Source organism: Lissotriton vulgaris, chromosome 3_1 (assembly GCF_964263255.1).
Source record: "Lissotriton vulgaris chromosome 3_1, aLisVul1.2, whole genome shotgun sequence".
NCBI classification, from domain to species: Eukaryota; Metazoa; Chordata; class Amphibia; order Caudata; family Salamandridae; genus Lissotriton; species Lissotriton vulgaris.
The window spans coordinates 234,483,430-234,504,443 of NC_141689.1; the positions used below are offsets into that span (position 1 = coordinate 234,483,430).

The 21,014-nt window shown below is 48.0% G+C and overlaps 1 protein-coding gene across 1 annotated transcript in view; it reads left to right on the top strand.

Annotated features, from left to right (window-relative positions):
* Positions 1-21,014, top strand: part of HAUS1 (HAUS augmin like complex subunit 1) — a 274,094-nt gene that overhangs the window by 37,292 nt on the left and 215,788 nt on the right. The window contains exon 3 of the mRNA XM_086962903.1: positions 14,981-15,116. Coding sequence (XP_086819029.1) covers positions 14,981-15,116 — 136 coding nt within the window. The remainder of the gene's footprint in view (positions 1-14,980; positions 15,117-21,014) is intronic.

A 21,014-nucleotide genomic window follows, 5' to 3' on the forward strand; every position in this document is an offset into this window, starting at 1 on the left:
GTTGTTTAATGCTTTAGAATCAATGTAGGAGGAGGCTCAACCGCCAGATCAGATCTTCTGTATGAGTGGGATTTGTGCAAATAGGAGTCCGGATGAGCAGAGGTGTCTAGAAGGTTTGTGAACACAGAGGCGACTGTTGGGGTATGCCGGACCAGTGTTATGTAGTGCCTTGAAAATGTGGGTGCAGTGCCGTGTGAGAGGTTGAGTGATTCTGGCCGCTGAGTTGTGAATCGTCTGTAGCCTTCTGGTGAGTTTTTGTTGATCCTGGTATAAAGGGTGCTCCCATAGTCAAGCTTGCTTGTGACCAGGGCTTGTGTGATGGTTTTCCAAGTGCTGATTGGGAACCATTTGAAGATCTTCTACAGCATCTTTAGCGTATGGAATCATGAGCAAGGATGGCATTGGCTTGGCTGGTCCTGTTGAGTTTGCTGATGCTGATGATGATGATGATGATGATGATGATTTCAGGATATTTGACGTAGGTGGTGAGGGTAAGGGTCAGTACATGATCTGTTGGCCTCCAGGTGGATTCCCACAGTTATGTGCTCTTCCTTAAGACCATGATTTCGGTCTTGTCGGTGTTCAGCTTTAGACAGTTGGTATTCATCCAGTGTGCGATTTCAGTCATGCAGGCATTGAACATGATCTGGGTACTGGGCTACTAGTCTGTGAGGGAAAGAATGAGTTTCATCATTTGCGTAGGAGACGATGGTATCGTGTGAGCGAATGATGCTGGCTAGAGGGATCATGTATGCGTTGCATAGGGTCAGGCTCGGGGAGGATCCTTGCAGAACTCCGCTGACGAGGTTGCGGGCGTCCAAGTTGTACGGTGCCAGACTGACTGACTGGGTCCTACCAGTTAGGAAGTAGCAGATGAATCGAAGTGCATGTCCTTGGATTCCAATATCGTGTAGGTATTGGATGAAGCTGGGGTGTGAGACTGTGTCAAATGCTGCGTAGCGGTCCAAGAGAATGAGGACTGCTGTGTCCGTGTCATGGTTAGCTTGCAGCGGTACGTCATTTATGTAGGAGGTTTGTTGGAGAGAGGTTAATCTCTGACCCTCCTTGTTTGAGGAAAACAACTGACAAGAGTCTGTCATTATATCAAATATTTAAGATCTTGGCTGTTTTCAGGTGATTTGGGAAGATTCCCTGTTGTAGTGAGGTGTGGATCAGCAGGCTTCGTGATCGTTCTAGAAGATTAAAATTAATTTTAATAATTGATGAAAGTGCATCATGGTTGCAGTTGGTCTAAGTTGTAAGACTTCTGAAGAGATTAAGTGTAGGTTTCACATTTATTTCTTCGATTTTTTGGAGGAAGACATTTTGTGTGGCTATTGCATTGATAATACATTGTCTCTGATTTGGGTAATTTTCCAATGAAGAATTTATTGTAGTTGTGCTTTGTTGGGTGATGTGATATTTTCATGGATACTGGCTACTTGGCAGCCATGATGTTCTGCTTCTGTATGCAATCTGCTTAAATCAGGATTTTTAATATTGCTAGCTTATATTCTATCATTGATGCCTTTATATGGCATCTACTCCAGGGAAATTTGAGGCTAACCATTTTTCCTCTAGGATTTTGATTGATCTTCTAGGTTCATGGGGTAGTGGAACCAAGCTGGCTTAATTTGTTGCAGAGAAGTTTTAGTTTGAGAGTATAATATTTGAACATTAACTTGCCTAGATTGTCAGTTGGAACCAGTTTATAGTTTTCTTGGGTGAGCTTTCCATTTGTTGTTTTCATGATAGTTTTTCACGGGACGCTGCAAGTATTTTCAGTGTATTCATGGTGCAAGAGTGATTGGCTAGATCACAATCCACTCCCATACTTATTCATAGCAAACAATCGGTCTCGATCAGATCAGGAGCAAGCATTTGAGAAGCAGATGATGATATAAATAGATTGAGTATTCAGAGGCTATGAAGCTATGAAACTGGAGCTTGGAAATTTCATTTGTCCAGTCTGTGCTGAGATCTCTCTGGTATATTTGCTGAAGATAGCATTCGATTGAGAGTAGTGTATTGTGTTCAGCGGAATTGATTTCAGATTTAGGCATGCACTCTGGTGTTGGTAAAATAGTGACCTTGAGGCAATCGGATGTGGGATAATGTGTGATTGACTTTACAGCGTAAGGAGTTTCTAATGATGATCATCATGCCGCCTTCTTTTAGCTGTCCTTCTGTACTGTGAATGGATTAAACTTGAGGTACAATGAAGGCCCTTGGGTGTAAATGTTAAACCACGGGCCAGTGATGCATGTTCTATTAATAGTGAGTGTGCTGATGAGAGAGAGGGGGTATATGCATAGAGTGAATTTTCTGACTAACATTCTGCAACATACGGATTAGACATGCCTCTACAGAGTTTTGGAGTATAGGTGCAACATTTGATGTGTCTAAAGTTGTTTTGGGTTTAATCGTTTGGAGAGATTTGTTTGGAAAATAATTGTGCTATGCAGTTCTGATTCTTCTAGAGAGATTGTGATAGGGAAAAATTGACCATTCTGAGCACAAGCCTCTGCATATACAAAGACACAGCTTTTTCTGTCGCCGCAGTCAAAGAATGGAATACTTTTCTTCTTCGCTCTGATCACAATCTCACCTTCTTAAGCAACACATTGAAGACATACCTGTTCTAAATTGTTTTGTTCATTGGTTATAGTAGTCCATGCACTATCTAGCACCAGAGATGCCTTGGCAAACGACCGCTTAGAAGTTTTCTCCATAGATAATCTGTGCTTGCTCTGAACGTGGTGAAGAAAGTGTGCCGTGGAGGATGCATATCGCTGAAAATTAGGTGAGTTTCTGGTGAAGAATTTTGATGGGGTCATCTTGGTATCGAACTTCTGAAAACACTTTAATTACCTGTAGGCTCAGAGATTAGGAAAACTTTTAAAACATGTTTTCACGCATTTCAGAACCATCACGATTTGTGTTCATGGCCTAAGTGGTGCTACGGAGAGTGCACAGATGGGCCCATGATCATGGACCCAGAATGCTCCATTGTAAATTCATTAGGCTTCATGAGCTTTTCTGTGAATAATATTCAGGCTTTTTTTTTTAAGACTTTCATTGGCACGAACTTCAGAGACACAGCTCTTGGCCTACAACCTCAGAGGCCGGCCGTGTTATGCATATTTGAACTGAACATCAGACATGTGTAGACACAGCACTTCAGCCGACAACCCGGGGGTCCGGCGGCGAATCCCTCGGGGGGGCAAATAAATCAACCAGCTAGCCCTTCCGACAAAGCACGTTACAGTTATCTCGCATGGTTTTAGTCTTTTCACCAACAGCTCAACCCCTCTCTCCCCTCCTCAACACTGAAGCTCAGATTGAAGTTAGGTGTGTTCGTGTCTTAACTTTAACAAACAAAAACAACAATCCAAGTGAGGACTCTTTCCTCCCCCTTCACCCCCCCCCCCACACCCTTCCCCGCCCTCATTGCTTCATAGTTTATGGTAAGGGTGTAAGTGTTATAAAGAGGCCGTGTCCAGTTTCACATCCACGCTTTCTTTAAATGCACGCAAGAGCAATGCCAGCGACACATCAGAGCCGCCCAGGCCAGAGTGTCTGCCGCGGGCTCGATTCCTCAGCCATCCGTGAGGTAAGCAGTGTGTCCGCGTTACCACCCCGCCCTTTGTCCTTAGCTAGTCTCTCACTCCCCCTCTGACTAGCTCCATGAATCAATCACTGAGTCAAGTACCGAGTCCGTGCCTTTGTCGGTCTGCTGGCCCGGGGTCCCAGTCTCCGGACTTGAGGTCCCCTCCCACTCCGTGCCACTGAGGTATGTTTGGTACAAAGCCCAAAAGTTTTTAGGCCGGCTCTTGGGGGGCAGTAATTCACTATAGTGCTCCGCTTGGGTGCTGCAGTACAACATGTCTTGCGCCCATCTAGTTTTGGTAGGGAGCGGGCCTCTCATCCAACAATGTGCCACTACTCTCTTGGCGATTAACACCCCCATATCCGTAAGTCGGCGAATCGCTACTGGGAGCTGCTTGGAGTTGCCCATTAGCGCCAAGCCAGGTTCCGGAGTCATGTCTACCTCCAGGATCTTACTCATTTCCGAGAAGATGTCGCACCAGAACGCCTGGATGCCCGGGCAGCTCCACGCCAAATGCATGAAGTCAGCATTAGCAGTGTGGCATCGTTCACAGTCTGCCGTTTGCCGTAGACCGTATCTATGGAGTTTCTCCGGAGTGTAGTAGACCATATGCAGGAATTTAAAGTGGATCAACCTGTGCCGCCCATTGAGTGAGATCCGCTTCGTGCTTTCACAACCGTATCGCCACACTGCGTCGTCTATTGTGATCTCCAGGTCTCTTTGCCATGCCAGTCTCGCTTTCATGAGCTGGTGCTCTCCTTGCGACCTAGCTATCCTATAAAGATTTGTGAGGAGTTTGCGGGACTCCTTGGCCTTGATAATGTATGTCAGTTCTAGGACTTCTGGTGGTTCTGCCATGTCCGCGCCAAGCAACTCCAATAGAGCACTTTGTACCCTGTGGAATTTAAATCGTTGCAGCATAGGTATATCTCTGCGGACCAGCATTTCTGCTTCTCCATACGTCCTCCATGTCTAGAACGAGAAGTCTAGCAGCCAGCATCTGTGCCGAAGCCGATGGCCTGCGACGTGGGCCAGTCGACCTGTCAATGCCTGGGTTAAGCGTCAGATTAAAGTCCCTCCCTAGAGTATTTGGGGCGTGTCATATGCACCAATCATTGCAGCTACCGATTCATAGAATTCCGGGGCATCATAATTGGGACCATAAGCGTTCACCAACTGTAAGTCCAGCCCCATACCCCTACAGGTCGCTATGACTTATCTACCCTCAGGATCGGTTCTTAGTGTGTGCAGTATGTTTTTCGACCGCGGGTTAACCCATGTGATGACCCCTCTGGCATGGGTCGTGAACCCTGCCGCTGCTATGTTCCCCTCCAGACCTCTGCTGCGTTACATCCTGCTAGAGAGTGGCAAATGGGTTTCCTGCAGCAGCGCCATGTCTATATTTTGTCTTTTTAAATAACTCAGCACATTCCTCAGCTTCCTGAAATCGTTCAGCCCCCTAACGTTCCAAGTGAGGGCACGTATGGTGGCCGTCTGTGCGTGCTCCTGCGCTTCAGGTGGGTTAGTCATCCTGAGATGGTGTGCAAAGTGCGAAAAGCGCGAGGTCTCCAGCCATGTACCCTACTTAGTGTGCTCAATCTGTGTCGTGACAACAGCCTCCCCCCCCCCCTTACTGATCCCTCCTGTGCATTGCAATGAAACAGTACCCACCCCCTCCCACAGCAGACCTCCCCCAACCTGGCCTGGCCGACCCCATTGCCCGCCCCCCTCCCCTCCCAGACCCAACCGTGAATAGAACAACCACGTAGTGCGTTGCGCGCTGGGGCCAAGGTCACCTTGCATCCACAGTATGCTATCCATGCACAACATACTCCTAGAGCCGCCCCCCGCTACCGCCGCACCCAGTGGATCAGCATCAACGGAGCGTAAAAGTAATACGTAACACATCAACTTTACATACAATCCCCCCTCCCGCCTCCCCTCAGCCCAGAGTTCCAGAACTGATTCATCATTAAGCGCAGCATAACTACCAAGCGCGGAGCTTCCCAAGTATCTCATAGTTCTCAGCAGTGACTATCCCCCCCCACTCATACCGCTTAGACAAACATCCAATGCAAGAGCAACGTGCGATATGCGGTGCCTCAATCAAGTCCTACCACCCTGTATGGTGTACAGCTACTCCTGCTCATCAAGCAGACTGCTTTCCTCCTCCTCCTCCTTGTGTGATCGATCCGTATTATTGGATCGTTCCCTGGCCCAGCTTTTCATCGCACGTTGAAGTGCGGCAGTGTCTGTGAATATGTGTGAGTGACCCTGCCGATTGACCCCGAGTTTCGCCGGGTACAGCATCGCGTAGTCCAAGCCAAGGTCTTTCAGCTTCTTCTTGTACGGGATGAAGGGCTTGCGTGCCTCCTGCACTCTGGCGGTAAAGTCCGGGTACAAGGAGATGGCTGAACCTTCATATTACAGAGTAGGTTTAGATCTAGCCAGCCGTAGTGCCGTGTCTCTGTCCCGATAGTTGAGCAACTTCGCTATGATAGGTCAGGGGGGGCACCCGGACGCGGCCTCGGTCCCAAATACAGTGCGCTCTTTCCACCACAAACATCTGTGCAAAAAGCACCCTCACCCAGAAGAGTCGTGAGGAGTTTCTTCACAAACGCTTCCATAGGCCCCGTTGAGGTGGTCTCCGGCAGACCCGTGATTCTGAGGTTACATCGCCGGGAACGGGCCTCCAAATTCTCCGTCTTATCTTGGAGTTATCTTGGAGTTTCCAGCTTTTTGTGTCCCGTATCAAGTTCCGTCTGGGCCTCCTCCACCTCCGTGAGCCTACGCTCTGACATGTCCAGTCTCTCCGCATGTTTATCTATTCGTTCCGCCATGCGGTCCATTCTGTAGTTCAGAGCGTCAATCTTAGAGCCCAGTGCCGAGATACTCGTCTGTATCCCCTTCTCCATGGTCAGCAGGAGAGATTTAATGTCTGGTCCTGCCGACATCTCGTCTTCCAACGGCGTGGGCGCCTGTTCGACAGCCTGGCTCCCTGCTGTTGTGAGCGCCTCTGTGAGAAAGGAAGCTTGCTCTGGGTCTTGTCCCCTTTCACCATCTTCTCAGGTCTCCTCGCCCGGAGTGCACGGAATAGCCAGGGGGTCGTGTTTGCCAGCCAGCTAGCTAGATAAATCCGCAGGCGCAGTCCAGTCAGGCCTCGTCGTCTCGTATCGTAGCGCACAGCTCCCGGGTCAGATCCCAGGTTAGCACGGGCCATCCCCTCCCAGTACAGGGTCAGCAATTCACCTCCTCCGCTCCCGAAGACCAATCCCAGTTTAGCCTGCTGGTACACTGCTACATCCTCCCAGTGCGGGTCTCGTGTACTTGTGGTAATGAGGGGGACCCTCCGCACAGTCGCGCAGCGTGTCTAGGAACACCCGGCCTCAGAAGCAGCGCCCCATCCAGAGGGCCACAAGGATGACTCCCAGCAGTTTGTCCCCCACCGTGAGGTCACACAGCAGGTGTTGTGTTGTGTCCCAGCTCCCCACACCGTGGCTATTTGGGATCCGTTGTAGCGCACCACTCCAGAGGTACCACTAGGGCCTTAGCAAACCGCCCATGTGCGCAGCAATCACCACGTCTCTCTATGATCCCCTCACCGGCCCGCGCCAACCTCCATTCTTGAGTCTACCTTCAAGGGGGGGGTCACCACAATGCTCTGAGGCGTCCGCCACCACGCCTCCTTGCCGCAGACTGTTAATGTGGGGGATCTGGGTCTCAGGCCCGGTTCTAGCGGGTGGGCCGGGTGGGCCGGGCCCACCCAAACTTTGGCCTGGCCCACCCAAACATAACCCTTGGCCCTGGCAGTGACGTCAGCAAGGCCAGCAGAATATGGCCACTGCAAGTTAAAACGTTCTTCGAACGTTATCTTTCTTTAGGAGTTGCGTGATTGGGCTTGGGCTCGCACCCCCAATCACGCATCTCCTATTAGGCAGGTGGGCTGTGTCCCCGCCGACTCGTGCAGGTACATTAGGGGCACTGCGAAGGGGACAAAGCCTTTCGTTGGAACTGGATTTGTGGATAATTAATTATGTTCTGTTGGTAAAGAGGAGTTTGTTTTGCCGTTTCGTTTTCCTGACCTTCCTGACCCCTTGAGCTGTTTGTTTAACCGATCCAGCTGTGTCAGAGTTCGTAAGGAGCAGGTAAGAGAATGTGTGGCTATTGTGTTTTTTAAATCTGTGAGAAAGACATACTTAGAACACCGTGTTTATTTCATTTTCATTTACATTGTGTGTTTAAATCGTTGGTATCATTCATGAGTGGTTCTGCAAGGATGCATGACAACTAAATGTCCAAATAACCTTGGGGATTGTTGATCTTGCTGGAGAGCGTTCTTTTTTTGGTTTGTAGTATTTAAATGCAATAGAACTGTAGTTAACGTGGATAGCTCAGTGGGTTACTGCCTTTGTCACAGAGATCCTTTGATACATAGGACATTGTGATCAAAGTCGTGTGTACAAACCAGAATGGTATAATTAGATTTTTTTTTGTATTGCTAGTTAGTTCGAATTTTCCCAGTATTCCATTATTCTAATGTTGCAATACAGAGTTTGGGCAGATATAATTTCTAATCAGTACAGCCAACCACTGGGGTATGCTTTAAATCCTGAGTTTGCGGTTCTCCAGACCCAACCCTCTTAATACATATTGCCCAGCAGCATGGATGAGATGTGATTCCTACACCTGGTAATCTTCATTAGCTTATGTGACATTCCCTATAGGCTGATTTGGATACTTTTATGAATCATTGTGTCTGCATAATGTGTGTGTGATGTACAGTACTGTGATACCCTACACTACGAGTAGCGCTATACAAGAAATAAAATGCATATGAGAGAGGGGCTATGGAGTGATGATGGGCTCTGTTGGAGGGTGGCAATTAGGGAATCCGAGGGGGCATCATGAGGGGTGGAGATACGGAGAGATGGAAGGCACTGGTGGAGGTTGTTTGTGAGGGAGTCTGAAGAGGAGGTCACGGGGGAGGGGCTTTGGAGTGATGAGAGGCACTGGTGGAGGGTGGTAGGAAGGGATTCTGAGGAGGTCATAAGGGGGAGTTGCTTTGGAGTGATGAGGGGCACTGGTGGAGGGGTAGGAAGGGAGTCTGAGGAGGAGATCATGAGGGGGTGTTGCTTGGAGTGATGATGGGCACTGGTGGAGGGTGGTAGGGAGGGAGTCTGAGGAGGAGGTCATGAGGCAGAGGGGCTTTGGAGTGATGAGGGGCACTGTTGAAGGGTGGTAGGGAGGGAGTCTTAGGAGGAGGTAATGGAGAGGGGCTATGGAGCGCTGAGGGGCACTGGTGGAGGGTAGTAGGGAGGGAGTCTGAGGAGGAGGTCATGAGGGGAAGAGGCTACGGAGAGATGAAGGCCAGTGTTGGAGGATGGCAATGAGGGAATCCGAGGAGGGGGAGGTCATGGGGAGGAGCTACGGAGAGATGAGGGTCACTGGTGGAGGGTGGTAGTGGGGGAGTCTGGGAGAAGGGTGGCAATGAGGGAATCCGATGAGGTCATGGGGGAGGTGCTTTGGAGCGATGAGGGACACTGGTGGAGGATGGCAGTGAGGGACTCAGGAGGAGGTCAATGGGGGAGGGGTTATGGAGTGATGAGGGGCACTGGTGGAGGGTATTTGTGTGGGAGTCTGAGGAGGTGGTCATGGGAAGGGGCTTTGGAGTGATGAGGGACACTGGTGGGGGGCAGGTAGGGAGGGAGTCTGATGAGGAGGTCATGACTGAAAGGGGCTAAGGAGAGATGAAGTGCACTGTTGGAGGGTGGTAGTAAAGTTGTCTATCGGGTAAGAGGTCAGTGGTGGGACACCAATAAATACTTTTGCACCGGCGCTATAATAGACCCTGTAATGTTTTTGCTTATTTAATTAGCAGTTGGGTCATTAGGGCCACTGTGTAACATATTTTAAAGTGTGTGCTAATTATATTTACTCTTATATTCAGGGTTTTCAGTTTGAAGGTGATTTTACAAATCTTTTTAGTGGGATTATGGAGAATGAAACCAGGTGGTGCCTGATATGGGGCTGGGGACCAAGGTTAGCTGTGAGTTAAGGTGCACGGTAGAGAGATTGTAGAAAATTGATGATCCGGCCTGGAAGGGAGTGTACTGCAGAGTCTGGGGTCAGATGGAGGTAATAATGAAGAGAGATTCTCTCTGAAGGCTGGCAACGAGGCAGGCTGAGTAGTGTTACTTGCCTGATACTCCCACCTCAGAAACCTCCTCTGCCCATCAAAAGGACCTTACATGGGGATCAAAACACTTTTTGAGAGTGTTAACGATTAGAAAGAGATTTGGAAAATAATGGAGGGCCCTGAATCTCCTGTTATCCCCTTCTATCACACGCAAGAGTACAGTTTTTTCTATTTGTAGGCTACCTCCAGAAGCGACACATTGAGCCCACAGTGGCCCACCCAAATGCGCCCTTGGCCCACCCAAACAAAAATTCCTGGAGCCGGGCCTGCTGGGTCTGCCGATCCGGGTACCCCGCTTGTCTCGTCCGCCACCGAGGGGGGCCTCAATACATGCCACGTCGATAGTTTGAGGAGCGCTTCAGGGGGAGCAGCAGGGCAGGCGCGCACCCCAACCAGGCTCCGATTTCGTGGCTGCAAGTGTCCGCCACTGTCTGCCCACTGTGGCACTGTGTTGGTCCCCCAGGGGTCCGCTCGTCACCGGGCCGGGACTTCCTGATGTCTTCCGGCGCACGTCGCGTGATGTTACCCGGACCGTAGAGCTGCTGTGGGTTGGGGATTCAGGCCCTCCTTCACACCGTTCCGCGCGGCTCTCGAGTCTCCGCAATTAAAGCTGCGCCTCCGCTGAAAAAGGCACCGCCGGCTCTCCGACAGCAAGCGGACTTCGAGGTGGGGGTGTGGGGATCAAAATAAACGCTCAGTGTCAGGATAATTAAGGATCTTGTCGTTGGGCACAGTGGAGCAGTGGGATCAAGCTGCCATTACGGACTCCGGCAAGCTCCGCCCCCCATATTCAGGCATTTTTATGCGTCTTTAAACTAGTTTTCCCTTGGAGAATGTTGCTTTTGTATCTATTTTGTTTGCAGACTGTGCAGTCTTGCCTACCTGAATGGAGATATTTACGCATGGGTTGCTTGAAGGAATTGCATGTTTTTACAAAGATTGGGACCAAGTAATAAACAAGAGAAAAGCAAAAACAATGATTCTAGTACATAGATACATTCAAAGATGGTCAATGAGCGTCCTCTCACACAGGTGGTGGTGTTTGATTAAGCTGGGCATGAGTCTTGAAAGTTCTTTGTCACACCAAAGATAAACGTGACTGGTCTCAAAGAGACTAAATAGAGGGTCACTCACAGGGAATTATTCATTATCTGGGAACCCGTTTGATCCATGTTGTCTCTGACAGTATGAATAGGACAGAAAAATTAAAAGGCGTGGCCATACAAACACCCTTGGGTATCATGCTTCATCATTGGCCAGGCCGCATTCCTCAGAGATAATTCTAGTGTTCAGTCAAAGAATTTGTCAAAGGTATTCCCCTCAGTGTTACCCATGCAACTAAATAAATAAATGAGGGTCCGCCTCCATGAATTGACCCTATCTTAGGGCTTTTGGGGACCGGTCATGTTTCTGTCTTCCCTATCTAAACTCCAAGAACACCGAAGACCAACGTTGATAGCCCTTTTCTCCTGTCGTTCCCCCTGGTCACCCTTCCTCACTTGAAAAAGAGGTCCATGTATTTTGTACTTGCTTTGTCATAACTACAGGTATTTGAGAAGTCTGCACTGCCACTAAAGCAAGTTATTAACGTAATGTTAATGGGAGGATTTTGTAATATTGCTAAGACTCAGACTGTTTTTGATAGGGAAACTGCAGCTGTACTCCAAGAGTACTCCGAGAATACTCTTCAGCTCACATGGCTGGAATTGGATACAAAAGCCATCTCAGACTTGATTGTTCCTAAACCTGCCTTGTTCTGGATAATGTCAATAAAGGAACAAAACCTCTGTAAACAAACTGGCATTGATTTAACTCCTGAAGATATGTGTTAGTTAAAATACCCCAGTGAGTGGGCATTATGGAAAAGCGAACATAAAGGGGTTGCATTAAATAAAGGGTGCACTGCCCTTGTTTGCGCCATGGCTCACCTTTAGCTAGGAGTGCAATGCACAAACCGGGACAGTGCACCCTATTACAGATAATGCACTGCTCCAGTGGCAGACACATACTCGCACGCATCCTGCGGGCAGAGCATTAGTGAAAGGATTTAGAAGCTGTTTGAGACACAAGCTCTGTCTTTCACAGAGCAAACAGCAACCATGCCTATACTTTAAAAGAAAAAAGGTATCGCCTGCAGGGAGGTGGTTCAATAGAACCTTTCATCCCCTCCAGAGGGCTGCCTCTACCTTTTGTGGTGGAGTCCGCATGCCTCCGGATTGCCTCTTTGCGTCTCTGCCTGTGTTCATAACAAAGCACAGGTAAAGAGGAAAAGTATTTCCCTCATTTGTATGGGGCCACATTCCCATGAAGGGAATACCCCATTAAGATAGCGCCAGTGCACGGAGGCAATCTGTATTACACTAGGGCCTGCATAAGCCTCTGCTATCCCTTTTGCTGTGCCAAAGTGCACTGGGGGTGCAGAAAGAGGGCGCATACATCTGTTGCATGCCCAGAGCACTTAGTGTAATACAGCCCTACATGCGAAGTCTACCTGACCTGAGTTTTATAAATAAGATCAGTAAAACAAAAAAATGAGATCTAAGGTTAAGATAGGTATTGTAAAAGTGGTGTTCGCTAACAGGCCGCATGGGTATATAGAGGTTAAATGTGACTTTGGCATGGATCCCCCTGAATGTAAGGGGCTGCTTGCAAAGTGGATGCTTCTTTGTTCGGGAAATTTGTTATATGGAAAGTAGAAGATGCCATTCATTATGTAGCATGGCAATGCCCACCTTAGTGCTATACACGGTCATCCAAATATAAGGCTGGAAACCAGGTTATAATCAGATAATATATTTTGCATTTGGCTCTATTTTTAATGGGAAGAATGTTTTAGAAAATTGTAAGTTCCTTTTTAGGTCTCGCATGCGCTGTATTGGAGGGCCTTCAGCCGTTGCTCTGCTCATTTTCAAGCACACACTCGTGTTTGTGGCGGCATCCACCTTGCGGGAGCGAGCAGGGGCGCGCCACAAGCACGAGTGCAGTGCTTGAAAATGAGCAGACTGCGCGCGCACACACCACTCGCGGGCTCACCTCCTGCTTCCCCCTCTCTCACAACAATTAACTTTCAGGTCCGCGCTTATGTTTCAGCGCTTTTAGTTGTGTCCCAGTTCTCGAGTGCATAACTCTGAATGTGAGCTTTGTTCCAAGCCGCTTTCTAGCATCTTGAACAGTGGTGTTACTGTACTGTATTTATTCTTATTTCAAGTTGTGTCTAGGTGGCCCATTTTTACCCTGTAATACTTACATATCGGAATCCGATGTGGTCAGCGAGAGGCAGTCGCTTCTGTGGGAATGTTTACGAGCAAGGAGCCTTTGTTGTGAATTGTGAAATACACTACTTGGGACAAGATTGTGGAATACTTGAAAACGTTTAGTTGTCCAATGGAAACCAGCTACAGAAATACACTTTATCTTCTACAGTCTAAATAAATTATACGATCCAACATAGTCGCATTATTTGTCTACTGCAGCCTTCCTCACCTTTTTCACCGCCCGTACTGCAGCAGCGAGAGCCATGCAAACTCTTGCAGCAACTTATGACCTCATGCACTGTTCTCTTGCCATGAGCTCCAAGCCCGCTTCATTTCCTCTAAGCTCTAGTGTCCTTTCCTTCGAGTCTCAAAATATAGGCTTTGTCCCCTTCTCCTTTACTCCCCCAGCGTCTCCGTGCCCCCTTCTCGATTGTCATTCAATAGGTGCCAAGCTTTGCCCCAACTGTTCCTGCCCACATCTGCTTCCATGATGCACATTTTCCTTCACTGCCTCACCACAGACTCCATGGCCCTAGCCGCTTTCTTCTCCTCTCATACCACGGATTCCTTGCCTCCTCCTCTACCCTCACCAAAGGTTCTTCTTCCAAGCTTCTCTCTCAACTCTACTACAAATCCTTTCCTTCTGCTCTTGTGTCGACTTCTCCAACCCTCCCCTCCTCCATTTCACATAGGCTATCCACCTCTTCTTGGTCAATAGATCGACTGGCAGCAGCTCCCCTCTTTGCATCCTGGTCTCCACCAGCTTAGCAAAGTTGCCCAGCCTGTGCATCTTACTGTTTCTAGAGATGTGATGTAAGATGCTGTGTTGTACTGGTCCAGCCACCAGTCTTACTAGTCGGATATATGCAGTCATTGCAAGATAAATGAGTTTTGTGCCAGAATATCACCATTTTAATATGAACCTTCAAAAGAGCTTTGACCAAAATATTGACTGCCACAATATTTTGAGAAAAAGTATGTAAAGATATGTATGTACTAACCTTAACTAAACATATGTGTATGTGTTTACTTTCCTATGTATATTTACACATTCATGTTTTGTAGGCACAGGGACATTTAGTGATAGTTTGCGCAGGCGTGGAGTGCGCTTAAGGTAAGGGAGTTCTATCTATCTATACAGTTCTATCGGAAGGGTGCAGCAGTGAGTGCAAGCCCTTCCTGGAGATTTGCATAATAAAGCCGTAAACTAGTCGTAGCATTCCTGCTTCTGATTTTCAAATCTTCTGGAATAACGTGGTGTAGCTTGAGAGAGGGCAAGACACCATGATCCTTAGCTGCACAGGACTGGCTCCCCCAAAACCTCTTTCGTGGCTTGGCAGCAGCCGAGCTGGTGTTGCAGCACTGCTATTTCCACTCCCCCAATGAAGAAGGAAAAAAAAAACATTTGCAATGTAATAGGACTTGCATTTTTGCAGGTTCAAGCTATTGGCATTGTAAATGACAATGCCTTTTATTTATGTTTTAAAAAACAAAAAATAAATAAAAGGCATTTTCATTTGGAATGCCAATAGCTCAAACTTGCGTAAATGCGAGACCTATTGCATTGCAAATGCTTGTTTCTTTTAGGAACATTGCCTGAAACTTACCCTCCATGCATCTTCATAGTTTGGTGAAAAAGACACATATTTCAGAAGATAGTCTTTTTAGTAGAGGTAAGTTGTAAACAACATGAGTTGTTCTGTTTTAACTGTTATGTCCAGTTCTTTAAAGTTTAGCCATTCAATTGTTATATTTCTTATTTTTTTGCCGGACTAGTACTATTATGTCAAATGTTGTTTTTTGTCAATGTTGAATAATAGCGCGTCTTCATTACTTTTTGCCTTTTGCAAATGTATTGATCACTTAAGGCTGTAGGTATGAAATTCAATACAATTTTTTTATATTCATTTGTTTCTTTAGCCAACTTTCTTAAAGATTTTCTCTTGGAGAGCATTGGGCCTTCTTTCACAAATCTAAGTCGTTCGGGCAACAGTTACATGAACGAACTAATAGAGAGTGCCCTGTTACTTGAAGTGAAGGACACCTCATTGACCAGGTAATCCACGTTTGTGTTTTTTGAATTTCAAAATAATTGAAAGTAGAATAAAAAGAGAGGAGAGAGTCTGCAGAGGTAGTTTACAAAACTGCGTAGCATAACAAAAGGAGTTGTGAGCAAATTATTTTTTTATTCATAAAAGTATCAGTATAGTTTTTAATTAAAGATATTTATATTATGCATACAGACAGGGACTTTAATTCAGCCTATTCACCCATTATTCTGCTGTACTGTCATTCACATTTTGCTGCAACCACCACAGTATAAAACATGGGGCACATGGTGGCCCAATCCAGTCATTAGTTTGGCTGACTGAGTCATAGCATTCTGCTCTGGCACTATGTGCATATGCCCTGGCACAATGTGCATATGCCCTGGCACATGCACAATGTGCATATGCCCTGGCACAATGTGCATATCCACACAAGAAGCCGTCCCTTCCGTTCCTGGGACCACATATGCTTTTAATAAGAGAGCGTCACACTCTCGCTCTCTCTTGCTATCTCTCACACTCCCTCCCTCCCAGCTTACAGTGTGTTGGCCTTTAAAGGCAGAATGGAAAATTGGCTGGACAAAGCCCAAATCGATTGCTACAGAGAAATATTTTTATTACCCAACTGCCAGTGTTGTCAGATTTTTTTAAGCTTTCTATAGACCAAAGGCAGCTAAAAAGTAGCCTAAACTAGCCCTATATTGCTACTTTAGGAAAGGAGGGGCAGGGACAGCGTCAAGCAGGCGGTGAATGTATTGGAATTGATGTTGCACAGTTTGCCAAGTAAATATTTGTCTAATAAAGTACTTTAACATACTACTTTGCTGGAGCGTTGTATATATGTTTATAATCTGGCAACTAGCACAAACCAAAATTTTACCACACAACCGGAAAAATATAGCCCAATTTTGCATGATCTAGCCCAGTGTGGCAACACTACCAGCTGCACAATGCTGTGGTGTTGCAGTCTAGTGCTCCACACCCACGTGACCGGCGCCTTGCCTCAAGGGACATCGAAAGACGGCGCAATGTGGGTGTAGAGAATAATGAATGGACGTTTGCCCTCCCTCTGCCAATAAAAGCTACACATAAGTTACCTTTAGCCCGAGTCGTTTTTCCCCCAGGGGCTCACCATTACCTCACCACAAATGCAAGCCCAAGCTTGATTAGAATTTAAATTGACGCAACAACATTTTGCACTCAAAACATTTTCTGTGGCCCATAGTAAATTGGGAGCAATCCCAGTATAGGACTAGCGCCCTGAATGCCCTTGAAGCTCACAATATTTGGTCTGCCAATTTTCCTCTGAAACAGACTTCGAGATGGCTGTTAAACAGGCAAAAATTAAGTCGGCTGTTTGAGATATAAAAGTTCTGAAGGAGAAAGTTCATAGTAGCTTACCGTCAACCTTTATGAGCCTGGGGTGCTAACCATTTACGAGTGTAAAACCCCTTTCTGAGGGCCCAAAAAATGTGTTGATGACATTAAGGTTTGGGCTGATTCCACTAAAGGACTATTGGCATGACAGGAGGGAAGAGAAAAAAGGACACATAGTGCAGACTATGCACCATGGGTGTAGAGTCTCTCATCCATATAATCTGTATTTGCAAAATGCTATTAACGCATAGAAATATTGATGGCGCCCAATCTTCAAGTCAGGGATATCTGCTCTTGCAATGCAATGTTGCTTAAAGGGGGGGATCTACCAAGTTGTTCTCGCGTGTCCTGAAATTCTTAAAAGTAGCCTTTTCAGTTCTTCAGGAAGGTTTTCGGGCTCCCCACCCCAATTCCTAGTTTAGCTCTGACTGTTGGCGACTCATGGGCATCCTAGGGCCCCCAGCTTCTTTTATCAAGTTAGCTGCACAGCATGTTGTTTAGTTAGTAAGATGGGACAATGTGGGCACTATAGCACATCACGTTTTAGCCTGAAGTGCATTATTCTTTCATATGTGCTGTGCAGCTCTGTTCCCCAGCTGCACACAGACAAGAAAGCAAGAGTATCTTCGTCCCCGTACCAAGTAAGCTGCTTGGTATTTGAATTGGCCAGCAAGAGGTCTACCGGCGGCCACTAAAGTACTTTATAAATTTGCCTGAAGCTCTTTAATGCAGCACTTTAAGCAGCACTTTAATCGGAGGCATTTTAATACGCATGTTAAGCAGACGTTTAGCTGCCTATGCTCGTAGCTGCGTGCCCTCCTGCACTAGTCATTGCTAGCTAAGCCACCTTCCATCTGGGGGTCGGGGGAGGGGAGAGGCCTTCCGTCTATCCTATACGGTTTCCATGTTTTGCACCCTAGAAGCACTTTAAACTCTCACCCCAAGTAGGGCATTGGCTCACTGAATCTGTAGCTGCACCTTTCTTTGTACAGGTTACAGCCAGCTATGTTTTTCACCTCCAACAGGGGACTCATCGTAATTGTCTGTATGTTTGCACCTTTATTAGTGGATCAACTCTAGCGTTTACCCATGGTATTGCTTGAAAGTGTGTTTAATTCAGTTTTGGTATTCATTTTGCTTTATTTTAACAAACTCATTTAGTGGCTGCACTTGTATTATTGTTTAGGTAAATCTCTTAGAATAGTTAAGATTGCTTTTAGTATTTACCAATGCTTTTTTTCAATTAAATGTTTACTCTAGGTCCGCATTGATGTAAAGTTTATTAGGCTTACCTTACCACATCAGTTACGCCGTCTTTTGATCCTGTATACCGATGGTTAATATTATGATTTAATAGCCCTTATATTTATCAGGTTGTTTATTACAGCAATTTAGTGATATGATATTGCAAAGTTTTAAAGTGTGTGCACTTCTATCAGTGAGTTGTAATAATTGTACAATTGATTAAATAAATCTTAATCTCAAAACCTACTACACTGATGTACACGATACTGGCAGAGTGCAATCATTGATTACAGTTGTAAGTTCATGGTAAGTTTGGTTGAGTGATGATGTGACATTGCAAAGTTTTAAAGTTTGTGCACTTTTATTAGCATTTTAACTGTGATTTCCATTGATTGTAACAATTATTAATAATAGTACAATTACTTAAATAAAACTAAATCTCAAAAATTACTGAACGAATGTATACCCTACCAACAAAGCGCAATCCTTGATTAAAGATCTAATTTTATGGTAAGTTTAGTGTAATTCCGAGGGGCTTGGCCAAGCAGCATGGCAGACAGGACGTGAGCTCCTCTGGCTCCCGACAGTTTGGCCCAGAAATCCTGTTTATTTACCCTTTGCAGGCTCCTTTCCAGTCAATTTGAGCACTACACAACCCCCTGATACCTAGGGGCACGTATTGAAGGGACTTAGGGCGCGAAGCTGCGAGTGGAGCTGAGCTGCTTGCCTGCATTGAGAGGGAGCGGGTCCTCAATCACGAGAGGCCGGGGTCTGGGCCTGCTCACGGGAGGTGACGGAGGTCAGTGATCGGAGGCCCTACGCCCATCTGGGGCCTCGGATACAGGAAAACGCTGCATCGAGAGCCGTGCCCGCTGTCAGCCGGGGCCCGGCTCGAGGAAAAACTGTGGGTGTGCCTGCTGGCGTATCGGGGGCCCGCACTGACTGCTGCCTCGCCGGAGCTGAGGCGGCTGACGGAGCGACGGAGCTTCTGGACCCGCGTTCTTACCTGCGGGAGTCGGGAGCCCTCATCAGGTACGAGGGACCTAGAGTACTGGAGCGCTGCTGAGCGGAGCTGCCGGGTCCGGCCCGGGACGAGTGGAGGCGGGGCCGGCGTCAGGAGAGGCCCGGGGCTGCGGCCTTTGCCATCGGACTGGCGGAGGCCCGGAACCGAACAAATGAGGCCTTCAGGGTCAGGACCAGGAGGTGACTGAGCCTGGCTGAGGGCCTGCTGCCATCTGAGGGCCCTCGCGTTTGTGCCATCGGCCGAGGGGGTGCTCTTGCGGATGCTCGCGCCAGCTAGCGCTGAGCCGGGGGGGTGGGGTGGGGGAAGGGGGGTGGGCGGGGGCATCAGCCCGAACACCTTGGCCGCCCCAGTACAACCATCTGTGGGGGCGCTAGAGCCAGCGTGGAGCATAGATTCACGACGGAGCCCAAGGGGCATGAGGGAGTGACGGCCACTACGAAGGACGGAGACCCGGAGGCCGGGGAGCCGGGGCAGGTTAGGTGTGTCTTCCTTGGGCTGTACTAACTGCAAGCACGAAGGGAATAAGAGCGTCAGTCGCAGTATAGACGCGGATAGTGCAGGGCTGGCTTTGAATTTCCCACTGCCTATGCACAGCATTGGGGGCGCTTTGGGGGACCTTGGCAGAAGGGGCTCATCTGCGGCTTGAAGGGCCTGACAAGAATAGGACGCCCAGCGAGACCTAAAATTCTGAAGGTTGGTGGGAATCCTGCAGTCTACCTGGGGCTTGGAGGTGCATCTGCTCACTGGCACTGGTGTGATAATAGGCCGGAGACGCAGGGGGGACATCTATCTGGGTCCTCAGCTACAGCAGTGGTGGTCTGCGGGTGTGACAGGGGGAGGCGCCCCTAGGAACCAGAGCAGCTTCAGACGACATCGGACTCCTGAGAGTGTCGCAGTGCCCTGTTGTGGATCGGAGTCCCAGAGTGCCTCACTGAGACTGGTGCTCGGAGGTGGGCCTGGAGAAGACCGGGCAAGAAACATCTGAGACCACACTGGCCCCCGAGAGAAAGCGCGGGGGCACCTGCAATGCGTAAAGATAAGATGTCCTGCTCCTCTCAGCCGAATACAATAACGCAATATACGACCCAGCGGCTACCCTCGCAGCGGATAACGCGCCAGTCGGACCAAGATGAGGGGGCAGAAGCTAATAGGGAGCCCTCCCGGGCGGAGCTGCTGAAGGCGATCCAATGCTCACATTCAGCACTGGAACGACAAATAGAAACCGTGTCTATTGATGTGAATTTGCTACTGACTGACCTATGTTAGGTGGCAGATAAAGTCTCCAATGCAGAGGGGAATATAGCACAGTTGCAGGGAGAAGTGGCGTCACTCAAAAAGACAGTCTCACAACTCACGGCCACGAGGGGGGGCCCTAGAGCGGAGAGCAGAGGACGCAGAAGGTAGGGCGCGCCGTAGTAACATCAGGGTCCTTGGCAGGAGATTGGCGAGACACTAAACGAAGTAAGACAGAGGGTTACAATACGATAAGGCTATCAGTATATTGCACTGGTTCCCTCACACGCCCAAAAATAAGATCACAAGCAAATTTATTGATATTGGCCTCCTCTTGGCCAAAAGGGAAATAACGAGGATTTGGGAATCAAGAACGGGCCCCACACACAGGCGGTGGGTCAATGAGTTCCTGAAATGGGCAGCTAGTGATAGTGCACTCAGATATCGACTGGCTCGCCGTAAATCAGACAACAAAGCACTGGATGCAGCAGCTGCGTGGGAAGCGCTAGTACAGGCCTTGCGAGACAGAACGTCGCTAGAAGAGGAGGGTACTCCTAACTTAGACGCTGATGCTCCCAAAAACACACCGGGCACATCTCTTATCTAGATACTCATTCACTCCTGACTGTACTCATAGATACAGACTAACCGAGAGCTCAGGCGTAGGTGGAGGGACTTGTGGTGGGGTGGGAGGGGAGCTGGGTCGTTACGAAGATGCGGGGGGGTTCAGGGGGGAGAAAAATAAAAGCGGACTAGTGAATTCCTTGTGAGACGGCTGCAACTGTTAATGCGTTAATGGGATTGGTGTTTTATTGTTTGGCGCCGCCCGACCTCCGGGTTGTGGGCTTAAAGGCTGTGTACGAAGGTAAACGAATGATGATGGGCACTGACGCCAGGGGAGCAGTGCCTATATAAATGTACTCTGTATATCATAAGTCTGCAATAAAAAAACTGTGTTAAAAAAAAAAATAAAAAAAAATCAGGGTCCTTGGCGTTCCGGAACGGGCTGAGGCGGGTCACGCAGAGC